We start from the raw sequence: 26070 nt of genomic DNA on the forward strand, positions 1-26070 counted from the left end.
GGAGCAGAGAGCAGCTATAGAAAACCTGTAAGCTAAGGAGGCTGGCTGAATGCCAATAAAGCTTTATTTGCAAAGACAAGTGGTAGGTCAGATTAAACCCAGAGGCTGTAGTTTGAAGATCTCTAAAAACCCAGAACCTTAGAATGGGAGAGAGTGGTTGTGGTGATCTGGTTTGCTTGGGCTTTTATGTAGGATTACCTGATAGGGCAGCCACCACCCAGTCCCACGAAAGACTCTTGCCACCAACTAGATGGCATATGACTGCAATAGAAACAACCACGCAACCACCAAGATAAAGAGGGGCTGCCTGGTTGCACACCCAAGCCATGATGGAATCTCTCCAGATTACAAAGCAAGACCAAATCCATTGCTCTCGGGTCAATTCCAAGCCACGGCAACCCCATGCGTCACCAGGGGGATGGGGGTGGGCTGGGGAATTGCTCCACGGGCTTTTCTTGCCTGTGTGATCACCACAAACCCAGATCTTCAGGCGGCTTAGCACTTGAGCGCCTCCTGTTCCTTCCATCCCGGGAAAGACGCTCTCCTGGACCTCGCCAATGATGGCAACGAGGCAAAGGAGCATTGACCACATTTCAAGTGTTTGTTTTTGTTCTAGCCTTTTAGAGCGTGTTGAAAATCTCGGTGAGATCTTGGGAATCTGAGGGGACACCAAAAAGTATGTGGAAAAATTCGGTTCTCTTTTATTTTATCCATACGCTTTTGAAGCCCCTTGGTATAAATGTAAAGCCCCCTTTGTGAGATAAGGAGCTAGCTAAGGCCACTGATTGTTTACCCCCTACTGTTTATCCAAGAATAATGACTTCTTGTGATACCAAGTCTAAAGCTGGGGAGGTCTTTGTCAAGCTTTTGGCCATTAACTCCTCCCCAGCCCCCACTTCCCACCCCTCTGTCATGATTGGGTTGACTCCTACCTCTATCAACACGAGATAGGGCTTTTGAGGCTGTACATCTTTGTGGGAGCAGGTATCTGCTGGTGGGTTTGAAACCCCAACCTTGCCGATAGCAGTCCGACCCTTACCCAAGAGTGCCGCCAGGCCTCCTTCCGATGGAGTATGACTCAGCCACGAAGGGAAATGAAGTTCTGATGACCGCTACGTGAACCGAGACCACGTCGTGTCCAACATGAGTCACACACAAATGGACAAATATTGTGCGATCCCACTTAGATGAAATCGCTAGAAGAGGCCAACGTGTAGAGGACGCAGTGGATTGGTGGTTACCAGGGCAGGAGGGTCAGGGATAAGAAGTGGCATTTTGTAAGGACACCGCGCTTCTGTTACTCGAAACACTTGGAAACGGGCAGTAGTGGTGATGGCACGGCATGCCGAACATGAGTATCACCGACCTTGTGAAAACAAGATGAAACCGCACGGTTTGTTTCATACATACGCAAACACACACACACACACACCCCCCTCAAAAAGTCTGTGGAACAGTGGAATGACAAAAAGAGAATGGCCCTTTTCCACTTACCATTTCAGGGTACTTAATCATTGCCCAGGCCATGTGTTACAAGCAAACAACACAGGCGGTCATCACTATTGAGGGAGAGAGGCAAAGGGCTGAAGAAAATGTACACAAATGTAAATGCCATTCTCCCCTCACTTGCATTCCAGACGTGAAACCAGGGACTGCTCTGTCCATATTAGGGAAGGCCTGGCTGCTTTGATGACCGGTGTTAGGCGAAGTATTGTGGCTTTTTTTAAGAGGGAGGGGCTAGAGGTAGGGTGCAAGGGAACTGGTCAGGAGGCTGTAAAATCAATTAGCTTAATAACCACTCTATTTTCCTCCAACATAACAGTGCAGCTCTAAGAAGTGTGAAAGCCACTTCCACCGGACAGGAAACTCAGCTTAGTGTTCTGAATCATATTCCCAAGTGAGGTTGCACCAGAATTAACAATCGGTATGGAGATTGACTTGGATCTATTCAAGCATTCAATGTGTGCTTTTGGCACAGAGCAGAAAGCGAAGGTCTGGAGTAGATTCAACCTTCTGGCACTGAATGCGTTCCACTTTAATGATACAAGAACTCCCATCATCCTATACTTGGCTTCCTTCAAACTAAGCACCAGGGCTTTTTTTTTTTTAAGTATATGATTTGCGACAGGGGTACAGTTATGTGGTGTGTGCTAAGAAGATAACGATGAACCAGGGGCCCCCGCACCTCAAACTTAAAGGCTAATGCTCTCACCCCCAGTTTGAGAAAGCCTTTTCTACTGCTATTTCTCCAAACTACCTTGCCATCTCTTGTTCTGTTCCTTAAGTATGTCTGCTCCATCATTTTCTCCTGCTCCAACTGGCAGGTTTTGTTTTGTTTTTTTAATCTAGAAAGGAAAGGGGTTCACACTGACCCTGACCACAGAAAAGGTGATGCCTTCGCATTCAGTGGTGGTGCTGGGAAGTAAACACTGTTGATGATGTAAAACCCCGAGCACATGTGGGTGTCTGGACATATTTACACGATTGTTTGGGTCCACAATTCTCCCAGAAACTGAGCTCACCCTACGTAAGACTTCAGCTAGGATGGCCTCCTCTCTCAGCTGACAGCACTTGATGGTGTCTGGCTGAGGCAGCTCTCTGGGCTGGGGACCAGAAGGTTCCCTAAGAGCCCCAACCAGAGACACAGGCCTGGGACCTGACGGCTCCTTCCAGGACAGCTGGCTTAACTGCCTCCTGCCCACCCCTCACCCCCGCCCCACCCTTCGCTATGGCAGTGGGGAGTGATTGCAGAAATCTGGATGGAGCTTTACAAAGACTGCATTCAATTAAATATCAGGGGGAGTGAAGCAATCTATTATTTTTAAAGAGGCTGAGTCACTTTGGGTTTGGCATGTTTGCTTGTCTTACACGTCTGACCTCTATATCCCCAGGTGAGGGGGGTGAAAAAACAAAAAAACAATACTATAATCAAGTTGATTAATCAGAAGGTTGGCAGATCACGAACCACAGGAAAAACACCTTTTCAAAGAGAGCAGGTGGAAAAGGACACAAGGATGCCGGACTGCTTGCTGCCCGGAGGCCTCAGGCCTTTGAAGTTTTCAAAATCCATCCTTGAGCCTCAGTAAAGTTCTGAGGGTTCCCAAGCTTGCCTGGCTTGTGGCGGCGGAGGCGTCACTTAGTCACTGGAGACAAAGACCAATGATTGGCGAGACTATTCAAGAGTTGTTTCTTGGGCATCTTTGCTGCAGGCAATGTACCAGCTGCCAAACCAGGCTGCCGGTGACAATACAGGTGTGTGCACCTCTGCATCAGGTGACAGCTCCCTGGGGAATGTGTTCACTGGCTACACGCCTCCCCTTAGGCCCCCAGGTGGAAGAGCTTCCCGATAACTACCTGTCCTCCTGTAACATTCTTTCTTTACAAGCGCTAACACCAGCTCCTCAGCAGAGGCTTAACACATGCTAATCGGGGCTCCTGAGGCTATACCTTGATCTCCGGATGAGAGGAAACCTCCTCCCCGGGTTTACATTTCCCAGAGCAGCAAAAGTGAATGCTGGCTCCCGCCTTATTCCTTGTAAGGCCAACCCAAGTTGGAACTGTAATCACGATTAATTTCGGTGGGAAAGACCTCTCGCATGTCCCGGGAGGTCCCAAGTGGATGCCACTCCCCGCCGAAACACCAAACCCCATGGAAACGAATCACAGGCACTGGCTGGAACAGCCACAGATGAACGGCATTTCCTCTTCAGTGTTCTGTTAGCTACGTCCAGGCCTCCTTATGGCAACCTGAGATCCAAGTCAGTGCGGACACACAGCAGCCCCAGCTGGGTTTCTGTGGGAGGAGAAAGCCCAGGCGCTCTCCCTCGGAGCTGCTGGTGGTCTCCCACTGCCAACCCCGCGGATTGCAGTGCAACTGGTAGCCAGCCACTAGGCCACCAGGGCTCCTTAGACCAGAACAAAGTAAAGCAAGTATGTGTGTTCCTTGTGTTCATCCAGCGCATGAGGGCTTTTCTCTATCATACCAAACATGATTTCCTTTCTTATTTACAGCCTCTGCTCTTGGACAGATTTCCTCTCAGAAGCCCTAAGGAACAGTTCTACTTTGTTCTATGGCAGCGGTTCTCAGCCTGTGGGTTGAGACCCACCTAAGACCAACGGAAAACACATTTCCGATGGTCTTAGGAACCGAGACGTTGGCTTTTTACACATACTGTCACAAAATTTAGCAATGTAGCTTACTGTTATATTAAGACTTACCCATGTTACACCATGCTTCAAGGCAAAATTTCATTTATTTGTCATTAGAATAAAATATTTTTTAAAAAAGAGAAATATTTCACAATATATGACAGTTTTTGTGATTCATCACGATGCTTTATGTTTAATTTGTAACAATGAAAATACATACTACATATCAGATATTTACATGACGATTCATAACAGTAGCAAAATTACAGTTATGAAGTAGCAATGAAAATAATTGTATGGTTGGGGGTCACTACAACATGAGAAACTATATGAAAGGGTCGCGGCATTAGGATAGTTGAGAACCACTGCTCTGCAGGGTCCTTGTGAGGTGGGACTGGCTCAAAGGCAATGGAATGGGTTGGGTTGGGTTGGAATTCTTTGGGATATGGCTGATTCTGTTTTTTCTTAGTATTTGATCCACTAAGCTTAAGAGTCAGTTTGTAAGAAAACACACACACACACTGATATCTATACAATTCTATCTTTATTTTAAAAAGTAAACCAATGAACGCCACGTAAATTATCCTTCTGAACAAGTTAAAAGAACAGTGCATGCGCATTTGCATATTGTATAGGATTAGCCCTGTTAGAAGCATGAGAAATGTGAAGGCAGAACTCAGGTAGCACAGGCCAACCGTGCGGCTCTACTTGTCACGCACGCAGCAACCCAAAGAACCTCTAACTGCACCCATCCTGGGAGAGCCACAGAAAGGAGCGCGGGTGGTGCAGGGGTTGGAATCACCAGCCACTCCTATGGGGGACAAGTAGCAGCAGTCCGCTTCTATCAAGAACAGACTCCTGGGAACCCTTACTGGATTGTTTCACTCTGTCCTCCAGACTCACTGATGAGTTGGAAACTAGTTGAAGCCTAGTTTTTGATTTGGAAGAGGCAAAGCAAAGTGTGCGTTATCTTTTGTGGCCAAACAAATCGCCTCTCAAGTTCTGGGTGCAACTTGAAAACAATAAGCATTTCTTCTTTCTCTTGGTCTGTGGGTTCACTGGCCCACTCTTTGGGTCTGTGCCAGTTCAGCTGGGCCTGGAGGGTCTAGAAGAGCACCAATCACGGATCTGGTGATTGGCAAGCTGGTTGGTAGAAGGAGCCGCACTCACGCGTCTGGCAGTTGGCCAGATGTCAAGGGTGGTGATGGTCATGTACCTCTCTCCTGGTCCATCAGGAGAGCCGGGAGCTAGTCTCGTGCTGGCCGAACAGTCTGAGTTACCAGCCACAAGAGCAGGCAAGCTTCTGCTTGCTTCACGTTTACTAGCAAGAGACACAGCTAAGCCTAGAGAGTCAAAGAATGGAGAAATACACCCCAGTTCTAGATGGAAGAAGCTGGAAAAGACGGTGGCTATTCTGTTCCATTTACCACAGCTTGGAAAACAAAGCAGAGATATTAAATTATATTCCTCAGGGTTGAATTTTATGATTGCAAGAGGGTGGGCAGAGGGGCCAACTTTGAAATCTAGTAGCTTTCCAGAGCCCTTGACTACTAAGGCAGAGAGAGACTACCAAGGAAGTAGGCAGAGAGGTTAGGCCATCCCAGGGTCCTCCCTAGGTGCAACTGGAAGGAATGTCAGTATGGATCCCAAGAGCAGTGAGAAACCAGAGCAGGGTGCTTTGTGTTTTTTTTTTAAATGAAGAAAGATAAGATCATTTGGGCTTGGGGGAAGACGTAACTCTAGAAGCTTTGCCAGGAAGGGGGAGAGTGAGATAAAGCTTCAGTCACAAAATGTGGGATCAAGGGAAAAGGTTTTTGTTTTTGGCCAAGATGGGTGAAACAGGAGCTGGCTTGAATGCTGATGGATTTCAAGAGGTTCAAGCGAGAGCCCCGGGAAGGGAGACTGGGGAAGGGAGACTGAAGTTTGTGTGGATGGTTTGACGTTTGGGTTAAACCATCATATGATGAAACTTCCTAATTTTGGTGTGTAGTTTTAGGGATTTTCATACACACACAGGTCTCCCCAACCACCACAATCAAGCCGTGGAAAAGTCCCATCACCCCCAAGAACCTCCTTTCTGTATATTCCTTCCTCCTCCCAGCCTGATCCTCTGGCAACCACACACCTAGTCTCCATCACGACAGTCTGACTTCCCAACAGGCTTGTTTCCAGGCTGGCTTCCTTGACTCAGCATCGTTTCCTGACCGGACATCGTCACGTTGCCTGTATCGGGAGTTTATCCCTTTCCCTTGCTAAGTGGTATATATCCCAACGGAGATGGCTTCGGATAGACTCCTCCCACCTCCCCCAGGTTAGCAACTCTCTCCTCTAATGTACACATCCAACCCAGCAGCAAACCCCGGTGCCTCCGCTTTCAAAAGTGGCCTCTGACCACTCCTCATCACCTCCCTGGCTGTCACCTAGTTCAGACCATCATAATGCCCCGCCTGGCCTAGTCCTCTTACTCCTACTCCTCCATCCCATGAGCATCCCCACAGAGAACGGCTAGGATAATTCTTTCCGCGACTTAAGTCTGATGGTAAACTCTTGCTCTATACTCTCCCGTGCTTCAGTGCTGGCAACCCAAACTTGCCATGGTGGCTTATAGGTCTATTGGGTGCTTGGCTACCTCTCTGATTTCATGCCCACTGTGCCCCTCACGCACTCTGCATTAGCCATGGGGGTCTCTCTCCTCTTCCTGTAGCATGGCAAGCATGCTCACGCTCCATGGCCCCCTTTGAGCTTGCTATCCCCTCGGTCTGGAACAGCCGCCTCTCCTGGATAGCCATATGGCTCACTTGTATCGGATCCAGTTCCTGCTGCATCCCTCCCCGTCACTGGCTCTTGCTCTGATGAAACTGTATAAAACAGCAGCGACTGGGCACCTGTGTCATCCTCCCCCTGCTCTGTTCTTCGCCATAGCCGTGTGATGCTATTTCTCTTCTGTGTCCCCAAATTAGAATAATAGATCACTGAGGACAGGGAATTCAACTACCTGGAAGAGGATTTGGCTTGGAGGATAGAGAAAGTTCAAAACATATTTTTGACTTAAGAAATTACAGAAGGGTAGGGCAAGATGGGAGCACGTGAAAGGACCGTTCTAGATTTGGGGGCAGTCTGCAGTTTTCAATGCCTGTACAGTTCTCAGAGGAAGGGGAAGTTTGACGATTGGCAAAGACAGCAGGTAGCGAGACTAGAAAAACCAGACAGTCGTGAGCTACGTAACATCCATTCAAGCAACATCTTCCCGCACATATGTCCTGGACCCGGAAGGTCAGAACAGAGTTCTAACATAGCCCTAGGGACACAAACACATGGAGCAAATGCAACAGCTTTCTATATGCAACAAGTGTTTTTCACGTCTCCCTCATACAAAGCAATTATGCCACCAGGGGTATGATGGCACAGTACACACACAATCTATAAAACAGCTGTCTTGAGAGTCACAATCACTGCCTATGCTCCGGGCTTATGCATGTATTGTTCAGTACTAGCTCTTTTAAAAGTCTGCCCTAGAACAGCGTATGCTGCAACGGGTAGACAATGACATCCACTCTCGAGTATCATACGTCTCTTTGCTTAACTTTCACTCAAAAGTATTATCGTGAAGGGCATCATGGCTCCCCAAGGCAGCAAAACCTGTGGTTCCCATAGCAGCGACAAGGGACAAAGGAGAAACATCCATTTGGAAGTGAAATAAAGGTTATAAAGCAACACAAAGGGAGAACACATTGACTGCTATTGCTCACAAGTCAGGCACCTCTGCTTGCTAAGTATACAGAATGCTGTTCGCACAACACCCAAATCACAGTAAGCCTTATTTCACGGAACGTCTGGTGGGCATTAAGTACCGCACGCCTGTGATATAATTCCTAGGCAATGTTGAGACTCCATCTAAAGGTGCTAAATATTGAGTGATGCCTCTCTGTTCAGTAGGAGAATTTCCTACAACACATGGGTTATAAAGACAGGCAGTTAAATCTGAGTTGGGTAAGAAGGGAAGTGAAGGGTGGAAGGGGTTAATTGATAAGAATAGATAAAACAGGGGCTTTCAATAGATTAGAGACTGATAAAGTGAAAGAACAGTTACAACAACATTCCGGCTGAGGAGATAGCAGCAGGCTATTGGCCCAGGGCGATGTTTGCATTACTGATTACAGGCAGGTTACAAGTGAGACCCTTTGTGAAGTCTGCCTTTAAGTTACATTTGTAGGTATGTCAGAATAGGCACATACAGTTCTTACTTAAGCCCCAGTTATCAAATATTTCTTTTGGTATATAGTATGTACTTTACCTTTTCTAGGCCTATAAACACTCAACCAACGCTTCCAAATGCCTTAAAACATCTTAAGCGTACTAATACAGTAGATGATATAAAATAGTAATAATAAAAGTAACTATATATGGTACTGAACTGGAGAGAAGGGATCTGTGAGTATGTATATGTGTGCATAGGGATACAGTACTCCAAAAAATTTTGTTTTTAAAGCAGTTTAGATAGGGGGGAAAATTATTTTAACGGTTAACCCTTACTCTCATTCCATGGATGTCTTGCACACCCAAAGGGGGATTCATGAGGTGAGATTAGGATTAACATGAATAACTGGGGGATGCTGCGGGAGCAGTGGCGACTGTTGACGATGACGGGCCTGGTGTTGGAGAGGACGGGCCTGGCGCTGGAGAGTCAGGGTTGGAGTCTGCTGCTAACAAGGGAGCGTTTAGTACTGGCGTCAATTTTTTAAAGTACACCTCAAGGGAGCTTTGCTTTTTCCTGTCATAAATGGCCTTGTAGCAGCTGAGGCCCTCAGTAACTGCACGATAAGCTTGGGTGAACCTTTCTGAATTAGGATCTTGTTCCTCTAACTTTGCCATCCCTGCTTCGATGAGACGAAAGGCTTCAGCTAACTCTTTGGTGAAAAACTTCTTCGGTTCTGAGTTTTTGGGGTCCTGGTCCTCTCCCCCCAATGCGGTCATCTGCTGCTCCAGTTCCGTAAGGTCTTCATTGGTCAGTTCTTCAGTGTGGGAGTCGGGTAACTCTCCAACATCATTTTCACTGATGCCTAACTGCAGTTGACTTCCAATATCAACCACAGCTTGCCTGGCGTCAGTGATGTCATCAGTTAGGAACCCCTGAAAAGCATGCACGGAATGGGGGCACAGTTTGTTCCACACCCCTTTCATATTTGACTCCTTCACTTCATCCCAAGCATCAGCAATGTTTCTGATGGCATCATAGATGTTATAATTCCTCCAGAACTGCCTTAAGCTTATCACATCATCCTGAGTAGCCCTGACTGCCTGGGAGAAGGTCCGCCGTAAGTAATGGGCCTTGAAGGAGGCTATGACTCCTTGACCCATCGGCTGAAGTAGTGATGTAGTGTTAGGAGGTAAAAACACCACCTTTACATTGGGGTGAAGGTTGTCTAAAGTGCTTGGGTGGCCGGGTGCATTGTCAAGCACAAGGAGAATCTTGAAAGGAATTTTCTTGGCCAAGCAATAATGTTCAACTGCAGGGACAAAGTGGTTCAAAAACCAGTCTTCGAAGATGGCGATCGTAACCCAGGCCTTTGCATTTGCCTTCCAAATAACGGGAAGGCACGCTTTAATGATGCGGCCAAGTGCCCTTGGGTTTAGGGAGCGATAAACAAGCAGAGGCTTGAGTTTGAAATCCCCGGAGGCGTTACCCCCAAGCAATAACGTCAGCCTATTTTTTGATGCCTTATGCCCTGGTGCATTTTTTCCCTCTCTTGAAATATAGGTCCTTTCTGGCATTTTCTTCCAACATAAGCCGGTCTCGTCCACATTAAATATTTGGTCTGGCAAATAACCTCCCTCCTCGATCATATTTTTCAACATTTGGGGAAAATCACCCACCGCACTTACATTGGCACTTACCGGTTCATCTTGCACTCTAAAATGATGCAAATTGGCCCTCACCTTGAACCGGTTGAACCAACCCCTACTTGCAACAAATTCTTCATCACAGTCACCTCCGCTTACAGCACGTGCAGCTTTTAAGTTGTTGAAAAGGCTCCGCGCCTTTTCTTGCACTAAACTAAGGCTAACAGGCATATTGCGCTGGTTTTGGTCATTTAACCAAATTATCAACAGCCTTTCCATCTCAATAATTAAGCCACTGCGCTGCTTGGTGATAATTGTCGCTTTCAGCGAGAAGGAGCCCTTCACATGCTCCATTATTCTTAGCTTATCCTTCAAAATTGTTCCGATCGTTGACCGGCTGTAGCCTAACGCTTTCCCGACGACGGATGGCGTTTCGCCTCTTTCCGATCGCTTTATTATCTCCACTTTATTTTCGATCGTGATTGTTTTCCTTTTCTTGGACACAACCCGGGCATTTGTATTGGATTGCCGCTTTGGAGGCATGGTTACAAGGGCGAAGAAAAAAAAGGGTGGGGGCAGATTTAAGCCAGATACAAACACCAACGCAGTATTAAGGGCAACTCGATCCAATTTAAAAAGGGTGATGGTGTTCTTCATCAAGCCCATGAATCATGGAAGCCAGGCAGTGTTTCCAGAAGCGTCACCAAGTGGTACCTGCGCTTGTTATTAAGAACCATTATATTTCACTCAAATTCTGAGTGAATCAATAGGCTTTTAAGGCAGTCCCGGTTTACGTAGGACTTACTGTACCAGGGAAAAGGTCCAAGTTTGGGCTGTGGGACTGGGAGGCTGATGTGAAGGCTGCTAGAGACGAAAGCCACTGTTGGAAGAGTTGTCCACATCGACTCTGAAATCATCAAAGGAGATGGTCAGAGGGGAGAACAACTACAAACCCAAAGATGTCTCCAGAGTGGGCCAGAGGGGCGACAAAGTCTGAGAGTCGGGTCAGAAACCGCAGGTGTCCATTGGAGAAGGTGGCAGGATTTAGCACATAGCCCTCACCTTGGGAATCTGAGAAGTGAGAATAATAAGGCAGGTAGTCCCTGACTTAGGTTTAGGGCACCCTGCACTTAGAACCGTCCATTTGGGGTGGGGGGGGGTACATCTTAACCTTAGTAAAGGAGTCTTGATGGTGAAGCGGGCTAAGCAGTGGGCTGCCAACCAAAAGGTGCCTGAGCGAGATGACAGGGTCCAATTCGGTAAAGATTTACAGTCTTAGAACGCCTTGAGGGGAGATAGATGCACGATATGGTCGCTGTGAGTCCCAGGGGACTCCAGGCAGTGGGTTCACGTTAGAGACCTGTAGTACTCACATTGTTGCGGGGCATAGTTTGCTGATGTTATCATTCTCAGACGTCACTCTGACAAAGATCGGGCTTATAAAGAGACTGATAATAAAAGGCTGAAGCAATAAAAACGACAACAGAGGAAAAGAGCTATCGACGGAATCGTCCGAACGAAACCCCGTGGTTCCCTCGGGGACTACCTGTACACGCGAAGGGGCTCCAGAGGGACACAGCAGCCTCAAGGGACAGTCAGGTTTCAGTTAAAAAAACATGGAGTTCGGAGAGAAGTTGATGTTTGAAGGCTTGGGAAGGATGTGAGGAAAGGACCGAAGCAGCGGAAACCCGTCTTTCACTTACCTCTGTCACCCCAATTGCGCAACCAGAAACTGCTCAGGGAAAACAGTGGCCAGCCCGGCTCTTTTCAACTCCCCGCGGAAGTGCTCACACCGGAAATCCTCAGTGTCCACACTTTCCCATTGGCCTTAAGCGTCCACTCGCTTCAACCCACTTCCGCCCGAGACCGTGTCGGGCGGGGCTGTTTCTCGGAGGCACTTCCGCTCCGCCCGGCCCCTTCGCTCTCTTAGGTGTCGCTTCCGGCCCAGGGCCCCGCCCCTTCGGCGTGGCCCCGCCCCCGCCCCGCCCCAGGTCTGCCGGCCCGCCCCGCAGCGCCGCTTCCGGTGCGGGCCCCGCCCCGGCTGTGGCCCCAGGCTGCGGAGGAGGCCGAGTCGCAGCTGCCGCGCCGGGGCCTCCGTGGCCGCCTCCTTAACCCACGGTGAACCGGGGCGCCCTGCACAGGTAAGCCGCGTGGGTCCTGGCTCTCTCCGCCGCAGCGGAGCGGGGGCTATGGCAGGTGAAGGGGCTGAGAGGTGGGACGGGAGGCAGGTGTGTGGAGGGAGGGGGAGGGGGAGGGGGGGCGGACGGGAAGGCGCGGGCGGCGGAGCACGGGGGGCCGCGGTGGGAAAGTGTGAGCGCTGGAAGCAGCCCCGAGACCCCAGTGACCCTTAGGGCGTTTTGAGATAAAGAACGGGGAAGCGCAGGAGGCCCCCCCGGAACCGAGAGGGCAAAGATAGGTGGGGTTGGGTCGATCGGAGAAGAGGCCAGGGGATTCGCTGGCAGAGCTTGGTTCAGGTAAAAGTGATAGGGCTGAATTGGGGGCGCATAAAGAATGGAGGGTGGGAGGCTGGCGTGGCCAGAGAGGTGGGTAGGGGCCGTGAAGGAGGCGTCCAGCAGGGAGGGTGGAGGGAGTGGTCAGCAAGGCCGGCTGTAAAAGCTGCACGCAGTCGGTTGCTCCGAGCTTGGTGGTCCGGGAACTTGAGGGGGGAGGGGGGCTGTGTGAAAGGATGAAGTGGTTTAGAGATTTCTGAGACAAGTTCTCTAAATATAGGCAGGTGGTGTTATTTGGATCAACTGACGGCTTAGGGACTGGGGGCCGGGGGGGGGGGCACGGGCTCTTGGGTGGGGGGAGGAGGGTGTGTGCATTGAGTGTAGAACTGAGTCATCTCCATCGTTCTGAAGAGGCTCCGAGACGCCTTCCCCTCTTGAGGGGACAGCATACAGAGGAGATGGTGCCAAGAGACCAGAAGCAGTTGTTCGGCGGCTGGAAGGACTCGGTTGGCAATTTATTCCGCTTTGTTGATGGACTGTGGTGATCTGATGATGCTTCAGGGAACTTTAAATGGCCAACGAATTGTTTGCCTTATTCTTTGTTTGGTTTTCTTTGTCCCAGCTTGCTTTTATTTCAAACGAATACTTTTGTCAGCTGGCTCTCTTGGGGACGGGAATCTCTCCGTGCTTTGTTAACACTGTAAGAGGAGCTCAGGCCCAGGGAAAGTATTGCGCAGGCATCTCTCACTTCTTTCCGAGTGCCGGGAGAGGAAGTAAAGGCTTCGAGAGGCCAATTGGAATTTGAATAGTTTCACAGAATACAAAAGGCGAGAGCAGCCCTTCTGAAATGAAAGGGGGGGGGGGGTTTCTTCCCATCTGGTTTATTAGTGTTCTTATTGCTCAGCTTCAAAGTTGATATGTTTTACCCAAACCCACGAAAGATACTCATAAGCCCAAGCCGTTTTCGCTGCTTCAGGTGCGATTGCATCCCCGTGGGTTTCTGAAGATGTTGGATCACTAAGGGTTTTGTGGTCGTTGCCGTTTTCTCTCCGCCAGTCCTCACTGAGCGATGAGGTGACCGAGTCCCGCTTGTGTGGTGCAGCTGCCTCGCCCACGGGACGGCAAAATTGCATGCCATGTTGCAAGTCCTGTTGACCTAAACTTTGCCTGTGCATAGTGATGTGTTCAACGATGCCTCCCTCAAATGTGTGGGGGCTGGGATCCTGGGGCGGAGGGGCGGGGCGAGGAGAGGAGAGGGTGTGAAAGGGGGGTGTGTTTGAAGACTGATTGGTAAGAATGCTGATAAACCTGCCCCAGAAGACTTGTGGCCAGAAAGCCCTTTCTTTTTATGTTGCTCATAGATTATCGTAGTGCAAGTGAATCTGAAAGAAAAAGGGGATGTGGAGAGATTTACTTGGCCCCTTCTGAAAAGGAGAAGCATTAACTAGTTGTTTAGACACAATTGATATCTGTTTCATATTGATTAACTTCAAAATCTCCAGAGGAATCCCCCTCCTGTTTGGTGCTTTCTGTGTTGTTGTTTTTTAAGTGACCATTGCAATTTGAGCGTCCTGCCTCCTGCCTGGTATGTCTTCCGTCCCTGCTGTTGGACACGGATGCTTTCTGAGACGGTAATGTCCAGTTAGCACGACTCAGCCCCTCATCAAGCAGGCTGGCAATTTGATCTGGAACATTTGAAAAATGTAAACCCAGGAGCAGTTTTGCTTGGTCCTGTTTTTTTCTGAGCGAAGTCATTCTGTGTCTGGCCAGTGTAACTCTCTCTGGGTTGGGCCTGGGGTCTGGAGTAGTGCACTCTTTTTGTACGAGAACCTTCTTTATTTTCGTGGTTTTCCTCGTCACAACCTCTCTATCATGCAAACCCAGCTGCCTTTTCAGTAACAAACAGCTTAAATATGTGAGAATGTTCAGGGAAAGGGATCAGAATGCAGGTGCTAGCAAATGAGATATAGCTTCTGGGTCTACTTCTGTTGAAACTGTCAGCAGTGCACCACTACCGAACTTCAAAGGAACTGTGGGGGTGCTGTGATTAAGCATTCAACTGCTAACCTAAAGGTCAGCTGTTCAAGCCCACCCCGTCCACTGCGAGGGAAAAAGACTTGGCAGTCTGCTTCTGAAAGGATGATAGCTTTGGAAATCCTACGGGACAGTTCCACTCTCCTACAGCGTGGCTGGGAGATGCGAATGGGATCTGGAACATTTGAAAAATGTAAACCCAGGAGCAGTTTTGCTTGGTCCTGTTTTTTTCTGAGAGATGCTAATGGGATGAGCTTCGTCCTGTATTTCCCTCTTCAGTTTGACTCCTTTGCTTTAGAGACTTGTCTCCCCACCCCTTTCCCAACACCCCCGCCACTCAGTCATCTGAAACTTCAGGTCCAGGGAGAATCGGCCTAGTGTTCCAAACGCATGGCCCTGTATTGGAGGAAAGAAAGCCTATTTGTGCTTGTTTTACAGCTTTTGTTTTTCCTTCTTCCGTGGTTTTTGCCAATCACTTAAGGTTCAGACCCAGTGTGCCTCCTGGGCTGTGCCAGGTCCATAGCCATGCCAATCAGTGGGTGAAGTTCCAGGCTGAGATGGAGCCTCTGCAGCAGCAACAGCCGAAGCAGCAGCAGCAGCAGCCGCCCCCGCCGCCCCCACACCTGGCTGCCTTGCAGATGGATGCCCGGGAGAAGCAGGGGCAGCAGATGAGAGACACCCAGTTCTTATATGCCCAGAAGCTGGTCACACAGCCCACTCTCCTTTCTGCCACACCTGGAAGGTCGCCTGCCACCCCTGCCTTGGGTCCCTTAGCCCGAGTTCCACCAGCCACTGCCACGCCCCGGGTTTTTGAACGAAGCAACGTGAGCTCGGAACCTGAGGAAGAGGAAGGAGGCTTGGAAGATGAGGACGGGGCTGATGAGGATGCAGAGGTGGCTGAGAAAGAGGCACAGACTGCTTCAAAATTCTTCCATGTGCAGAAAGCGGCTCACCAGGATCCCAGAGCGGGACCCATGCCCAGTCTCCTTCCAGCACCGGGGCTCCCCCCTCACGGACCCCAGTCTAAAGAAGACCATACCAAAGATGCTTCCAGGGCCCCACCTGCAGCCGCCACGGCTGGGCAGCCCAGCTGGAATCTGGATGAGCAGCTCAAGCAGGTCAGTTCTGGCATGGGGAGGGTATCTGTGGGGTCCTGGAGCTATGGGGGCCATGGATATGCACCCACCTCAGTGACCAACAAGCAGCCAAGACGGGAATAGAGGGTGTATTTCTTTCTAGCTCAGCGTTTCTTCATTGAGTTTGAGTGAAGTTCCTATCTGTTTTTCTAAAGTAAGAATGAGGTTGTAACCGTGGTATGAAAAACATCTGAAAACGTTAAATGTGTGCCTCGCTACAGTTTTTCCTAGTAGTCCTATAAAGAAACGATGCTGCCAAAGACAGTTCTTTTGGGTTTGGGTTCCAGGTCAACCCAGCAGCCTGCTCTTTAAGGCAGTTTGCCGCTTTGCAGCTCAAAGAGTTGATCATTTAAGGTTCGTGCACTGTGTGCATTTCCAGCAAAACACCCACTAGCCATCATTTGATTTCCCTCTTGAATCACCCCCTTTGACATAGGGGGGGAGACAGACCACACAACTCCGTGTAGCCACACAGGCTTCGGTGACTCGTGAAGCACTGGAGTCATTCAGGAGGCTTTGAAAAACTATAGACCCTTGGGTCTTCCTGACTTATCTCAGGGTGTGGAATCTAGTGAATCTCTGTTCTCAGCCAAGGCTGTGTAGTGCCTCGTCTCTTGGTAACTGGCAGGGCAGGGTTTTCTTCGCTCTAAGCATCCTCTTTGTGTGGTGCCATGGTGCTGTTTAGATCAGTCATGAAGAGCAGAAGACACTGTAGAAAGATCCTCTGGTGCCTAAAAGCCAGCATCTTTGGGCCACAGAGATCTGGGCAGTTGATGCAAAGGGCTTGGCTGAGTTTTACAATTGCAGCAGTTGCACTAGATTCTAAAGTCAGAGGGGTGAGAGTCAAATCCTCCCTGCCCTCCCATCGACTCTCTGTGTGATCTTTCACGCTTCCCACCTGACCTGAGCTAGAAATAAAGATAGCCAAGATGCCTCCCAAGGCTGTTGTCAGGAGTACCTAGCTAGCACCCAGGTGCCTGTTAGGTGGTGGTGGCAGCGTGCCATTGAATCGGTTCTGACTGGTAGGTAACCACCCTACATGACAGCTTCGAACTACCCCAGAGGGCTTCCTAGCTTCGATGGGTGGGCTGCAGATCACCAGGACCTTACATCCCTCGGAAGCCGCTGGGTGAGTTTGAACCACCATCCTCTGGACTAACCGCTGCTGAGTGCTTAACCACCATTGCCTCAGACAGGCCTCTGAAGAAGGGACGGCCAGTGAGAGTCGCAGAGGCTGCCTCCCTGACCGCCCAGGGCAGTCACAGCAGAGCTGGGACTGGGATCAGATCCCCACTTCCAGGACAGCAGCACCCTGGCCCCCAGCCCAGACCCGCCTCCTGGCTGATGACTCTGGGTTAGCAAAACATCTGTGAGTTGCCGGCAGCCCCCGCACTGCTCCGGGGTTGGCAGCGTTCCATGGTGGCCTCTGAGTCAGCTCCTAGCGGCATCCCGCCCTGAGAGCATGGGAAAGTTCAGGCCCCAGGCTGCTGGGCTGCCCCCACCTTGGCAGCTGGCCAGCCTCTGCGTGTGTGCGGTCGTTCCTAGAAAGTGCAGCTGCGTGCGAGGAACAAGTGGCGCTCCAGAGCCTGTCTGTCTTCAGGAAGTGCAGCAGGTGTTGAGGTCAAGCCATTAGGGCTTTGACAAAAGCGGCTTTTCAGAACTGGCGTGTGCACACGCGTGCCTTGGCAGGGCACCCGGCGCTGCGCTCCTGGTGGCAGCGCCCCCGTGGCTGCACAGCTAGTGCTTCAGGGGCCGGCTGCCTGCTCTGAAGCCTTCCACGCGTTTCAGGTTTCTGAGTCGGACTCATTCATTGCTGACCATCAGAAGACCTGCCAAAATGCCCTCTACTGGCCTCCTAGAGGGGCCTCGGGATGTGGGGACCAAGAAGTGGGTTTCAGGAGATCACTTAAGAGCCCACCTCCTTTGCCCAGGCTGAATTGAACCCTCAAGATATTTTCTCGGGCTGTTCCCCTGTCCTGTCCAGTCCAAACTCTGCCTCAAAACTGTGCTCTGGGATCTCGTAAATGTTTGGTTGTTAGTTGTACTTATAATGAGGATAAAAATACACATCGATATGCCCTAGTGGTGCAGGCTGCTGGGTGCAAGGTCAGCAGGTAGAAACCACCAGCCACTCCAAGGGAGAAAGACGCTGTCTGCTCCCGTGAACAGTCGTCCTCTCGGGAACCCAGAGGGGCAGTCTGCTCTGCCCTCTAGGGTTGCTCTGAGTCAGAATTGACGCGATACAAGTGGTTTTTTGTTTGTTTTAATTTTATATCTCTAACTCTAGATCCATCTATCTATAAATCTTCTAGGAGAGCCTGTAAACATCATTACAGAGAATGAATCTAGCTTATTTTTGCTGCTGTTCAAAGCCTTTTGTTAATTTGTGCCACTAACCTCTGGAGAGAAAGGAGAATATCCCTTGCCCCGGCAACCGTTACAGAGCTCTTTTAAATGGACACAAAATGATCTTGTTGACAATATGTCACCTGTGTCTATACTTTTTTCTCTTACACGACAGACGTGTGCCAGGCGTGACCTCCCTGAGTGGACTGAGGCAGGCAGGCTTCTCCCTCCTGGAGCTAATAATCTTGTGGGGGCTTTGTGGGACCCTCCAGGGGTATTGGGTCTCGGGTTGCAATAACTTGATCCTGTGTCTGCTGAAGCCGCCTGCGCAGTGCCATGATGCAGAGGTTTTAAGACGGGGTTTTGTTTCAGACACCAAAATACAGTCCAAAAGTTAATTTTCCCTGTACTAGAGCTTAATTTGGTAAGCCAACAAGTCTCAAAAAGTATTTTTGAGTGCAAGTGTGTACAAGAACATGTATACTCATGCGTGTCAGAAAAAGGAATCTGCCAACTGACAAGGAAAATACCTTTTGCTTCTGGAAACCCTTTTGTAGGACACGTAAAGGCACAATTGTATCCTGGATGGTCTTTGGAGAAACACTTAGAAAAAGTTTGCTTCTCAAATCCTGCTCGTTAGAAAGAATGCGTTCTCTGCCACTAGTGACGGGAAGGTGGGTAATAACATTGAGCGGAACCTTCTAAAGCCCGTCTGATTTTGACGGGCGGAGTAAATGATTGTCAAACAAGACGACAGACCAAGAGTGAAGTGTTGTTCCTCTCCAGGGAGATGGGAGAGCCCTGTCAGCACATAACCACGGGAGGTGGTGCTGGCCTGTTGGCGGGAGTGGGGGTTGGTAGCGCACACGTGTGTGCACGGGTTTACGTCTGTGTTTCTGCCCTCCTGGGAAAGGGGATGGTTCAGCAGTACAGGCTTTGTCTGTCTGGAACCCAATGTTGGAGCCAGGCTTCCAGAAGGACACAGATGCCCATAGGAGGAGAAAGATGAGTGAGGTTCTGGTAGACGCGTGGGGCCAGGGTGTGCATCTGATTTTCTGCAAACCTGGGCACTTTTTTTGGTTACTGCTGGTGGGAAGAATTCTTAATCTCCATGTCTGCTTAGTCCCCAAGATCTCTTACCCCAGTCCCTGTAAGTAGTAAGCTGTAGTCTCTCGGGGTGGTCCTATGTTTCTTAGCACATACTACTTGTCTTAGGACACTCTGAACCTGTCTGTAGAGATTGTGCACACTTTACAGTCTTTAAAGGGGTTGGAAGGTGGGAGCCTGGTCATTCATTGACTTTCCCCATTTTCTCTGTATTTATTTTACAAAACAACCTTATCACTTTCAAAGTACTCCATTACACTTAATACATTTGTCAAATCTGCGATTCTATTCTTGGAAACATTTTTCAAACTCATCTGTTTGGATGACTGACAACACCTCCTAGTTTTTTTCTTCACCTCTTCTACATGTCAAATTGCTGTCCTTTCATGTCCCTCTTCATTTGTGGAAACAAAAAAGTGAGGTCAGGTGAGTAAGGTGTGTGGGGCAAGAGAGGCATGCTGTTCTTTTACCAAAAACTGCCGCACTGAGATGGCTGCGTGAGCAGGTGCATTGTGGTTGTCGTGGTGGCAAAAGTAGTCCCCAGTCTGCCACAGTCAGGCCTATTTTGTGGCACACTGTTAGGCTAGCTTTTCCGAATCTCTAAATAGACAGCTTGATTAACAGTCTGACCTGGTGGATTGAATTCTAAATGCACTGTGAGTTGACATTTTTCATCCCTTTAGGAAGTTGACAGCCGTCCAGAACGAGGTTTGTCATCAACCGATGACACCTGTTTTGACATGAGAAAGCCACTTGTACACTTGACGTTTTCCCACAGCGCTGCCCTTGAGAGCTGTGCTCAGCATCACAGCAGCTTCTGCGGCATTTTCCCTGAGCAGAAAACAAAATTTCATAGCCGCACGCTGTTCTCTTAACTGACCATCACAAAAAATGAAACTGATTTTACGAAAAAATTCACTGTGACCAGAGAGACCCTTCCCAGGTAGCGCCACTGGGTGCACTGATTCAGAGCGAGCTGCTCAGTGCTCCCCTGGTTTGGGGGTGGAGGGGGTGGAGATTCGAACTATAAAAGCTCTGCCCAGCGGGGCTTTTTTTCATTTTTTGGAGAGTGCCCCCTCATAATACGTGCCTCTGGCCTTGCTAGCCTCATTGGGAGGGAGACAGGCTCACCTCGTTTAATTGTGCTGCACTTCATTGCATGTCATAGGTGCTGTGTTTTTTTAAAAGCAAATCGAAGGTTTGTGGCAACCTCTTGTTGACGTCATTTTTCCAACAGCATGCACTCTCTTTGTGTCTCCATGTCACATTTTGGTAGTACTGTAGCTCACACTTTTTCATAAAGTTATTGTACCTATAATAGACGACAGCATAGTGTAAGCGTAACTTTTATATGCGCTTAGAAGCCCCCCAAAATGGTGTGACTCTCTTCTTGAAATTATTCACATTATTATGTTTGTCTGAAACTGAACCCACAATACCTCAGAGTTCTGCCCCGTCCCTCACTCTACATAATGATTTTCAACTGGGGGTGGTTCCTGCCCCCTGTCAGGTCCATTTGGCAATGTCAGGAGCTATAGTCACAGCTTGGGAGGGTGGGGGCAGGGGGTGTTTTTGGCATCTAGACACCAGGGGTGCCGCTATGCATCCTAAAGGGCATAGGTCATTTCCCCCTTTCCACCCCTCACAAAGAATTGTCCAGACCAAAATGGGACTAGCAGCAAGGCACCCCTGGCACTTTGACGTCAGTAGCTGGAGGAGTTTGGCAACCTTGAGTTTTCTTTACTTCCGTTTTCAAAATCAGTTCATGTGAAAACCGAGTTTATGTCTTCCTTCTGTAGTTGAGTGAACCGCCGGCCTCAGAGCGGATTGGGACCTAGAACCTGCCGTCTCTTCCTTGGCTCTCCCCGCAGGCCTCCTCCCATATCCAGATGACTTGTGGCTTCCTGAGATGTTAAGTCCAAAAGGTTACGGGAGTTAATTAAGCCCACATTGGTTTCGTAGCCAGAAGCTGTGAATTTAGATCCCAGCTCCTCCATTTCCTTCCCACAGACAAGTGCTGGGTACCCTGCCTCTGGTAGCCCTCCACTCCAGGGGGTGATGCTCCTCCACCCACGTGTTCTGGGAGCTGCTTCAGTGATCTTGCAAAGATCGAAGAACTTAAACATGAAAGGTCTTTGTGAAATGTGTACGACCAGACAAGGCTTAGTTGGAATTGTCATCAGCACTGCAATACCATCATTTGCCAGTCTGTACTGCCTTTATAGGTCTGGTGGTCTCTAACTTCTGGCAGTACTCTACCTCCTGGTCACATTTTCTAGGGCTATGAATTTACTCTAGTATTCTGAAGTTCCTTAAAACAGAAACAGTTGCACTTTTAAAGTGGCTTCTTTTGGTATTAGAATAGGGATATATGCCTTTTTTTTTTTTCCCTGAGGTAGAAGTACCATATATACTTGTGTGTAAGTCAAGTTTTTCGGCACATTTTTAGTATATGTGCCGCCGAAGCAAGCACTTTTGGCGCATGTTTAATGCCGTTTTTTGTGGTAAACTTAGGTGCCTCGGCTGATGATCTGGTCGGCGTATGGTCAGGTATACAGGGAGTCTTATTTCTATAGGTAAGTGAGCTTTCTTGCCCAGAAAAGGTCCTGGTGCTTGGCAGAGTGGGTCTGTGCAAACGAGCCTGCCCCCCAGGGAAACAGACAGACAAGGCACAGCAGTGCCCTCCAGGAAACCACCGCTGCAGGACCAGGCAGGGTTACCCTCTGTTCTCCCCAAGTTACCACGTCAGCCCAACTGATGGCGACGAGCAACATTCATATCCAACCCCCCCTGTAGGTGCTGAAAACTTCCTTTTAAGCTTTTTGTTGTGAATGAGGTAACGGTTTACACGGGCCATAGTTTTCCATTCAACAATTAAGGCACATTTCGTTTCTTGTCATTGATTACAACCCCCACAACGGCACCCACCCTCGCTTATCCCACTTCCTCCCTCTATTTCCTGTTTCCGTTCCTCCTCCTTCCCTAACCCTCAGCGCTTCGTCTTTGGGTAAATGCTGCCCTTTTGATCTTAAATGGCTGATGATTCTGCTCCATTCCAGATCTGAAGGGTAGGTTGTAGCCATAGTCTTGGGGGTGGAGGGCCCCATCGGTCTGTATCTGACAGCCAGCCTGTCTATTACGATTTTGAATTCTGTCCCACATTTCCCCCCCCATTCTCCAGACCTCGTGGTGTGACCCTCTTCATAGTTCTTCTGGTCTCAGGATCGCAGAGACTGATGTTTGCTCCGTCCATTGGACTGTGTGTTTCCGTTTGTATTTGCATTTTCTTCAGGCTCTTTGCTCTGGATGGGGAGATAGCAGTCGCTACTCACGAGAGTAGAATTTGAACACTGCTTCTGTGAACTCTGCTGTGCCTTTCACCTTGGTTCCCCCGAGACCACGGTCCTGAACCCTAGACTTGTGATTCATTCCCTTGGGGTGTTGGGTTACGTCTAGGTTTTCGTACCTTTGTCCCCTGGATGTGCCACCGCATTCATGGATACATTCGCAGCAGAGTAAATACACATACACAGCTATCCTCTGTTGGGTGATATATGTATATTCATGGGTCTATTTTCCCTCCCCCTCTCCGCCTCCTACCTGTTCAGCTGTGTGTCTAACCCAGCATCTACTCTTAATCCTCACTGTGAGGATTGTGTCTTTTAACAGTATTTGCAGCTGTTGGCATTAACTCTTGCAAACCTTCCATTGGGCCGGTAGCCTCGTCTTTGCCCCACAGAGCAGGAATGCCCCACCAGGGCTCCTCACTGCCCCATTCTTTACCAAGCATGAAGCCTCTAAGCTGACTCAGTGCCACCTCCTCCCTCCACGTGTGTCCTGGATGCCACCCCTGCCCAGGTTTTCAGGGACCTTGCTCCATCAGTAAACCCCTGATGGATTTACTTCTGAAGCCCTGTCCACAATTACACATACTCTGCGGTCTCCCAGTTCAAAGATAGAAAACCAATCTCGTTTGGTTCTTATGCCTTAAAAAAACAACAAAGAAACACCTTCCCTTGACTGCATGTTTGCCTTGCAGCTTTTTCTGTATTCCCAACTGCCCCCTCAGCCCCAGCTAAGCTCCCCAAAGGCATTGTTTGCCCCCACCTCCATTTTGTCATATCCCAGTCACTCCTCACCACACTCCAGTCTGTACTCCATCCCTTCCATATCCCTGAAGTTGCCTTGGCTAAGGTCACCAGTGACCTCCATGCTGCTAAAAGCCAATCCTGCCCTCATCTGATGTAGCAGTATTGAATACAACTGACCAATCCCTCCTGGAAGCAGTCTCTTCTCTGGGTTCTGTAACCCCAGAGCCTGCTTATTTAAGCTCTTTAACTTTCGTTTATTGCTTGCATTTTGAAAAATCAAAGGTCCCCTGGTGTCAGCCCTCTTCTCTCTTGGATGTGACTGGGTAACTTCTTTTGACTGCCATGGCTTCACACAGTATTTTCCCATCAGTGACTCCAGTATCACTTGCTTAAACCCACATTTCTATCCTGAGCTCAGTGTACGTATTCCCAACTACCGTCTTGACATTTCCATTTAAATGACTTACTGGCATTTCAAACTTAACACATATTAGACTTAACTCTTGGTTTTCATCCTACTGCTGTTAATTCCCAACTGCCATTACCTTCTTTGCTTTTTCTTCTCAGTAAATAGCATATTTTTATCCAGTTATTCACACTAGAAAATGTGGAATTAACTGTTTTTCAAACCTGATACTCTGGTCATTCCTCAGGTTCAGTCAACTACCAAGTCTTATCAGTTGTATCATCTAAATAGTTTTAGTCCATCACCAATTCTCATCAGCCAATTTTGCCTCTAAAGTATCCTGCAACTTCTTTCTTCCCTACCGCCACGCACCTATCTACCCTCTACTCCTCTCAAGAGTTACAGCCTCGGAAACACACGGGGCAAGTTCTACCCTATCCTGTAGGGTCGCTATGAGTCAGCAGCGACTCAGTGGCAGTGAGTTTGGTCTTTGGTTTGGACCACTACTGTAGCTCTCAACATGTTTCTGTGCCCTTCGCCACAGTCTGATCCATCTGTAACACAGCAGGTAGAGTGAGCTAAAAATCCAGTTGGATGTGTTACCCCTTTGATGCCATCTAAATAACCCGAGTTGCCACCTGTCTACATCTCCAGCCTTCTCTTTGCCAGTCTCCTGATCTGTCACTGCTCTAGCCACCTTGGCATTTGCATGTGCTAGTCTTTCTCCTTGGAACATTCTCCAGCTTTCAGGTATCACCTTACGTATCACTTTCTCAGGCGCACGTCGCCCTCGCTCTCAGTGGAAGTCATGTTCTGTTAATACGCTGCCTTTGCACGTTATGCACCTACCCCTCACTAGTGACACAGGTAGGTTCTAAAGCCCAAGTTGTTCAATGAAAATCAGTGTCAATGCACATGGAGGATGACCACATTAGATCACAAAATGGAAAAGGAATGAGTAACTGCCAAACGCATCATTACGTAACTGCCAAACCACTGAGAATCGTGGCCCAGCTAAGGTGGCCCATGACCTTAACTTCACAGACAGCATTGCACTTGCTTGGCGACTCAGCATTCATTACTACCAGATGTGGTGATGTAAATTCATAATCAAATAGTGATTTTTCTTAACTACTGTTATAAATACGAAATGTCAGATAACCAGAGTTGGGGGAGTAGATACAGTTTTATATCTCTATGTTTTACGTGTTTGATGTCTGGTTCCTTTGCATAGATGGGGGTGCCATAGTTGGAGCTGTGGTGATGTGGCGGGCTACACATCGGACTGCTAACTAACCCCAAAGTCGTTTGAAACCACTAGCTATTCCTTGGAGGCTTTGTCTTCTCTCCTGTAGGCTGCAATGAGTCAGAATTGACTCGATGGCAGTGAATGTGAGTGATGATAGAAGAACTCAATAAATATTTTTTTCTATTTCCTTATTTGCTGTGTTGTTTACCTGAGATCATGATAGATTAAAACACAGTTGAAGAAGGAGTGAAGTAATTACTTGTACACTTTGCTCATTTTTCCCCCTGGTAAGTAACATTTTGTAAGAGGAGAGTAGAAGATCAATAACCTAGTTAGTTGATACAGTGCCCGGATCGTGTGTGTATTTCCCCAGAGGTACTGCTACAGTTAGTTGTGCATCATCTATTCTGTTTTCAAGACTTCTGAGTTGTGTGTTGAGCACACTTTCTGAATCGCTCATTTCTTAACTGCAGTTGAGGCGGCTCATCTCTCTCCAGGCCTCACTTTGGCAGGTTTCGTTGTGTTATGTTTTTACTGTGAGTCAATACTAACCATTTTTATAACTGCAATTGTGATTGCTTCTGCCACCCAGGGCTCGTCAGGGCTGATTTTTTGAGTTTCCACACATGTGGGCTTATCTGTCCTTAGTTGGTAGCTTAGTGTACCTTGTGGTAAGATACATCAGTTCTGTTAGATCGGTGAAGCTGTCCTTGTGTTGGCCTTGTGTGCGATCAGTGGCTGTGAATATCCCATGAGTGCTTGGACAGAATATTTGACACATGTAGAGTTGTATGTCTATTCAATGAAATGTATTGTGCTGCTCAAACCTAACTTATCCTTACCCATTTTGTTTGTATGACTAGTTCAGGAGAGATGGGAATTGTAGTATTCCAATGTAAGATCGACTTTAAAAAAAATTTAATATTGGTAATTTTTTTTCTTAAACATTTCGACCTTTCTATATTGAGACCATATATAAGTGACCTATCTCTTGGTAGTTTAATTAATCCATTTAGTTACTCTGTTTAATGATACATTTGAACCTATTTCACCCCTTCGTTTATTTTTTCTGACAACTATTTTATTGTGAATTAAGTGTGGGGTTTACATTTCAGGCCATCTGTTTTGTGCTTGGCAATTTAAACTCCTTATCAAATCCCTCCTTGTCCTCTTATATTTTCTTTCTTTTTTTTAAAAATCATTTTATTAGGGACTCATACAACTCTTATCACAATCCATACGTACATCAATTGTGTAAAGC

General features: G+C 48.4%; 1 protein-coding gene across 1 annotated transcript in view; it reads left to right on the forward strand.

Moving 5' to 3' along the window:
• The first annotated feature begins 12075 nt into the window (after positions 1 to 12075).
• Positions 12076 to 26070, forward strand: part of ARID3B (AT-rich interaction domain 3B) — a 51104-nt gene continuing 37109 nt past the window's right edge. The window contains exons 1-2 of the mRNA XM_030884325.2: positions 12076 to 12131; positions 14956 to 15592. Of these exons, the coding sequence (XP_030740185.1) occupies positions 15032 to 15592 (561 nt within the window). The 5' untranslated portion in view covers positions 12076 to 12131; positions 14956 to 15031. The remainder of the gene's footprint in view (positions 12132 to 14955; positions 15593 to 26070) is intronic.

This window comes from Echinops telfairi, unplaced genomic scaffold (genome assembly GCF_000313985.2).
Source record: "Echinops telfairi isolate 266 unplaced genomic scaffold, ASM31398v2 ScPeMD7_7475;HRSCAF=8513, whole genome shotgun sequence".
Taxonomy (NCBI): Eukaryota; Metazoa; Chordata; class Mammalia; order Afrosoricida; family Tenrecidae; genus Echinops; species Echinops telfairi.